A 5,082-nucleotide genomic window follows, 5' to 3' on the forward strand; every position below is an offset into this window, starting at 1 on the left:
ACTGCCGTAGCTAAAGAGCGCAAAAATCACTAAGCAACAGTAAAGAGGACAACGTTGGGGTAATTTAATCATCAGACAAAATACCAAAAAAGGAGGTGATTTTTGAGCAAGAGAAGGGTTGCTTTTGGCATTTAATGATATACAGAAACGATTACAATGCCACATAACCTAAAACATAACATTAACTTTCTTAATCTGTCACGTAGTAACGACTACGGTAAATCAGCTGTTCTCCCGTAGTAGACGGTTACAGTAGAACGTCGCGAGGTAGCAGTTAATGTCGCGCGTGCGCAATAGAACGACAGAATGCCATTGCCGTTCCACCAGAGGCCGTTGCTTAAAGTCCCTACTGTCTAAGCAAGCAGTGGTGGGGGACTTTGAGAGAACTGAGCTGAAGCTTGCCGTTGACACTGTATGTGCAGGCCCGGGGTGAGTGGAAAGATTGCTTTCTCTGTGTAGCATTTACTACTCTGCGTTGTGCGGGCAGCATCCCCAGTCCAAATCCGGATCATGGCAGTCTTTTCGTGTAGGTGAAGACGTCGCTGAACTCCTTTTTGCCAACACAATATTTTCGCCGGGTTGATCCTCTGCTGCTCACATTGATCCACATTGATAGTTGGCCCCTGTGTTCTTTGATGCTCAAATCCAGAAATGAAAATAGCATGTGACTCACTGGCGGGAGTAGTCATGGCTGAGAGGTTAAGGCGATGGACTCGAAAACCATTGGGGTCTCTCCGCGCAGGTTCGAATCCTGCCGACTACGTGGCTCCTTCGTGTCACTTTGTCTATTTGCGACAGGAATTGTGACATCCAGGAGCTTTGTACGAGCTGCTCTTTTCTCTAACACGGAAAATTGGGCAACCCACATTTCTTTTCAAGCCTGAAGTGAGCAGGTTTTTGTGTAGGTGAAGACATTGTTAGTTTATAAATAAGTGTTTTGGCACACCTGTCCGAGTGGTGCTACAAATTCTTCTAAAATCTGATTTTATTTCGGGCATGTTAAATTAGCGTTCGACAAACGCGAACAAACTTTTATTTATGTACACTCACAATAACAATTAAATGTTGTGCTTTTGTAAAATAAAGAAAACAAACAGGGTGCGCTTTCTGCCGTCTCGTCACAGAAATGAACCAAAACTCTATAGGCTACTTGCCTCGGTCACGATATTATCTGATTATGCAATCCATATGAAACCATCCAATATTAAATTGGCTATGATATAACCGTGGCTGTGTATTCCCCTATATTCACTACAGTGGCTGGAAACATTGTTTTCATTCATAATTACTTGCATGGATTCACATCGCAAATCAATCAGCAAATAAAAAATTCAGATTCAAATTCTAGACATGCCCCTGTGTTTCTTGATGATCAATGCAGATTTATGCCAGTCTCCAGTAGAGATCCATTTCCTGGAGAGTTTAGGTGTAGGAGTTTAGTCATAATTATAACTTGTAACTTGTGGTAGAACTCCGACTTGTACCACGTGATCGCTGTACCACCTGACCACTGCAGATTCATTTGCCGTTGATAGTGTTGCCATAAAAACAATCAATCATCTCCTAATTACGGTAATTATTGCGACATCCAACCCTAATCAAACACACCTGAACAAGCTAATCAAGGTCTTCACGATTAGGCTATATGAGAAAACTACAGGCAAGTGATTTTCATTAGGGTTGGAATTACCCAGACCCCCAATTGGATCTTTAAAAACGCATTTTCAAAAAGTGTTTTGAACTCTTTTGATAGCGTTTGTTGTGGGACTCAGCTGATGTTTTGATGCAGCAACAGGGATTTTTCTTTGTAGTTTTGTGGTCCTTGCTGTCCGCCCCTCCTGACTCAGTAATTCAGTGCATCTTCGAGCAGAGTTGATTTTGAGATTGCAGGTCAAGAGGATGACAGCTCAAGTGTACTGCTCGTTTAGTGCTGTTTTATTGTGTCTGTCTGCTTGTTTGAGCACAACAGACGCTGGAGTCCTAGGTGAGAAGTTCTTTTAGCTTCATTACGCAGCCCGAAGAAGTGCATAAATAAAGTGCCTTACAAAATTTGATTTCAGACACATCTGCTTACAAAAATACAGTACATATGTCAAGTGGAAGTTCATCTTTGTATGTTGGTTTAGTGTTAATAAGCAAAGTATAAATATGCAAACTATCATAAGTTTCTGCATTTTTCATTGTACAACTAAAACCCATATAATCACTAATAGGCTTTTTTGTTTACTGTTAAACACAAACATTAGTGTTATAATATGGCTGCAAAATTGTTACCGGACTGTATCAATCCTGAGTTGAAACTTTTGCCTAAAGCTTTTTTGTTTTAAGAAATGCATAAGCCTACAATATAACGTGGGGAGCTAATTCTAACCGATAACTCTGCATTTTACATATATAGTGGGTTTAGAACTATATTTGTTTTATTTTCTGTTGAGTAGCTTATTAAAATGCTTAAAAGGAAAATGAGGGTGGTCATGGGGATGGCATTTTTGAAGATGTACACCAGTAAATTTGTATACAACATAGAAAGACTGATAGAAAGCATGGACATCAGTTAATATCACTAGTGGGGTAGGTTGTAACTGCACTCTCAGTCTTTGAAACCGATTGATGCCGTTTAGTGAAAAATGGTAGATTTCTAAGCTACTTGAATTGAAGCAGATAAATGTTTGAATATTATAAAGGGAGACTCATTGCAAAACCCCTGACTTGCAAATGCTGAAGCGAACTATTACAGCACTTCCTGGTCTCCCCTAATGATCCTCTTGAATCCTCTCCTGTAGTGTCTGGTCAGTGTCCGGCGACGCTGACGGTCGTGCCCTCCCGACGAGGGTGCACTTCTGATAGAGACTGCTCTGGAGGACACAAATGCTGTCAATTTCCCTGTGGGTCCGCGTGTGTGCCGCCTGTTTTCAGTGAGTTTTAATTATTGATGCATGCTATACGTCTTCCAGAAAAAAAACGCTGAAAAAATGTCTTCTGAGGAATTGCTAGTAAGTTTCACAAATAATTGCAAAGAAACCGCAAGTAACACATTGAACTAAACGTGAAACTATGAAGTAGATGGACTGAATATTCCGGTAAACCCTCCTACGATTTTTTTTTTTCTCTTTTTCATACAGTGTATGAGACATTCAGTATTCAGTGATGTAGTTTCTCTGTCATGTGTCTCTGTAACAGCAAAGCCAGGGGAGTGTCCAAGCACAAATTTTGGAGCAGGAATGTGTGCAGAGTTGTGTTCCTATGACAGTGACTGTCCGAACAATGAGAAATGCTGCTGCAATGGATGTGGACATCAGTGTATGAATCCATTTGCAGGTATTTGTTAGTGTTTGGGTCAGCTTCGTTTCATTTTGTCTTGTTTTATAATTAATCGTTCTCAATGTAAAGTATTCAGCCAATAGCACGGTTTAAAGCACAGGATGGCTTTACAAAATTAATTCATACGATTAATTAATACACTCATGATTAATAATTAAGAGGAATAAAACTTGGTATTTGGGTTTTGTGCTGTATCTGAGACTGAATGCCACTAAACAGACTGACTAAAGTTGACTATCTGGATCCATCCAGGAAAGCCTGCAGCCGAACCACCAAAGCCTCCAGGAAAGCCTGCAGTCGAACCACCAAAGCCTCCAGGAAAGCCTGCCGTCGAACCACCAAAGCCTCCAGGAAAGCCTGCCGTCGAACCACCAAAGCCTCCAGGAAAGCCTGCAGCCGAACCACCAAAGCCTCCAGGAAAGCCTGCCGTCGAACCACCAAAGCCTCCAGGAAAGCCTGCCGTCGAACCACCAAAGCCTCCAGGAAAGCCTGCTGTCGAACCACCAAAGCCTCCAGGAAAGCCTGCAGCCGAACCACCAAAGCCTCCAGGAAAGCCTGCAGTCGAACCACCAAAGCCTCCAGGAAAGCCTGCTGTCGAACCACCAAAGCCTCCAGGAAAGCCTGCAGCCGAACCACCAAAGCCTCCAGGAAAGCCTGCAGCCGAACCTCCAGGAAAGCCTTCTACCGAAGAGCCGGAGCCTTCTACCGAAGAGCCGGAGCCTTCTACCGAAGAGCCGGAGCCTTCTACCGAAGAGCCGGAGCCTTCTACCGAAGAGCCGGAGCCGGAGCCTTCTACCGAACCTGCTGAGCCAGAGCCTTCAGACGAACTGCCAGTGACGCCTGCAGTGGAACCCCCGAAGCCTCCTGTGAAGCCTGCGGCCGAACCCCCGAAGCCTCCTGTGAAGCCTGCGGCCGAACCCCCGAAGCCTCCAGTGAAGCCTGCGGCCGAACCCCCGAAGCCTCCTGTGAAGCCTGCGGCCGAACCCCCGAAGCCTCCTGTGAAGCCTGCGGCCGAACCGCCCAAGCCTCCAATGAAGCCTGCGGCCGAACCGCCCAAGCCTCCAATGAAGCCTGCGGGCGAACCTCCGAAGCCTGCAGCCGAACCTCCGAAGCCTCCTGTGAAGCCTGCAGCCGAACCGCCCAAGCCTCCAATGAAGCCTGCAGCCGAACCGCCCAAGCCTCCAATGAAGCCTGCAGCCGAACCGCCCAAGCCTCCAATGAAGCCTGCAGCCGAACCGCCCAAGCCTCCAATGAAGCCTGCAGCCGAACCGCCAAAGTCAACTTACCCTTATGGCCAATGTGGCTATGCATGCAGTTAACTGTGCTGATTTAACCATTGGATATATGGTGTTTTCCCTGTTTGTCACCAAATAAATCTCACACTTGTAAGACCATTTTCCTCTCTTTTTTTTTTTTAAGTGGGAAAACAAGGAATTAGATTTTTGTATTCCAGTGTTAGTTTGGCTGTTCTCTCACATAATGGCTCACTGGAATCAATGCATGAAATCCCACCCTACAAAGCCACGCCACCTTCAAAACGCTTGAACACACAGCAGAGTCTGTAAAGTCTCACAAGATGAAAGACTGCACTAAATTGACTCATGTCTAAAATGCATAACATTACAGTGATAATGAACGTAAACAACTTGCAGTGCTCTAGTTGTACCACCTGACTGATTCAGATTAATTTCGGTGTTGACATGGAAACGTCTGAATCCAAATGCCATGATTGGACGAAGAATTCTATTGATTGCTATAGGA

At 44.6% G+C, this 5,082-nt stretch overlaps 1 protein-coding gene across 8 annotated transcripts; it reads left to right on the forward strand.

Annotated features, from left to right (window-relative positions):
• Positions 1 to 1,604: 1,604 nt before the first annotated feature.
• On the forward strand, positions 1,605 to 4,715 carry LOC308692916 (uncharacterized protein). 8 transcript variants are annotated; one of them, XM_081369477.1, is made up of 5 exons: positions 1,644 to 1,984; positions 2,784 to 2,915; positions 3,181 to 3,318; positions 3,574 to 4,398; positions 4,486 to 4,715. In XM_081369477.1, exons 1-5 carry the CDS (start codon positions 1,900 to 1,902, stop codon positions 4,638 to 4,640), a joined length of 1,335 nt encoding a protein of 444 aa, XP_081225603.1. In that variant the 5' UTR covers positions 1,644 to 1,899; the 3' UTR covers positions 4,641 to 4,715. The 8 variants fall into 8 exon arrangements, with proteins under 8 accessions (XP_081225604.1, XP_081225600.1, XP_081225603.1 ...); XM_081369480.1 differs by having other exon boundaries at positions 1,659 to 1,984; positions 3,640 to 4,398; XM_081369478.1 differs by having other exon boundaries at positions 1,605 to 1,984; positions 3,673 to 4,715.
• The last annotated feature ends 367 nt before the right edge of the window (positions 4,716 to 5,082 follow it).

This window comes from Scardinius erythrophthalmus (assembly GCF_964197995.2).
Source record: "Scardinius erythrophthalmus genome assembly, chromosome: 6".
Classification (NCBI taxonomy): domain Eukaryota; kingdom Metazoa; phylum Chordata; class Actinopteri; order Cypriniformes; family Leuciscidae; genus Scardinius; species Scardinius erythrophthalmus.

What these genes read in the sequence shown, in the direction of transcription:
- LOC308692916 (XM_081369474.1), top strand. Translation starts at nt 1,900, where the DNA reads ATGACAGCTCAAGTGTACTGCTCGTTTAGTGCTGTTTTATTGTGTCTG. An exon ending in AACAGACGCTGGAGTCCTAG is followed by an intron (nt 1,985 to 2,783) that starts GTGAGAAGTTCT and finishes CCTCTCCTGTAG; the next exon opens with TGTCTGGTCAGTGTCCGGCG. An exon ending in GTGTGTGCCGCCTGTTTTCA is followed by an intron (nt 2,916 to 3,180) that starts GTGAGTTTTAAT and finishes TCTCTGTAACAG; the next exon opens with CAAAGCCAGGGGAGTGTCCA.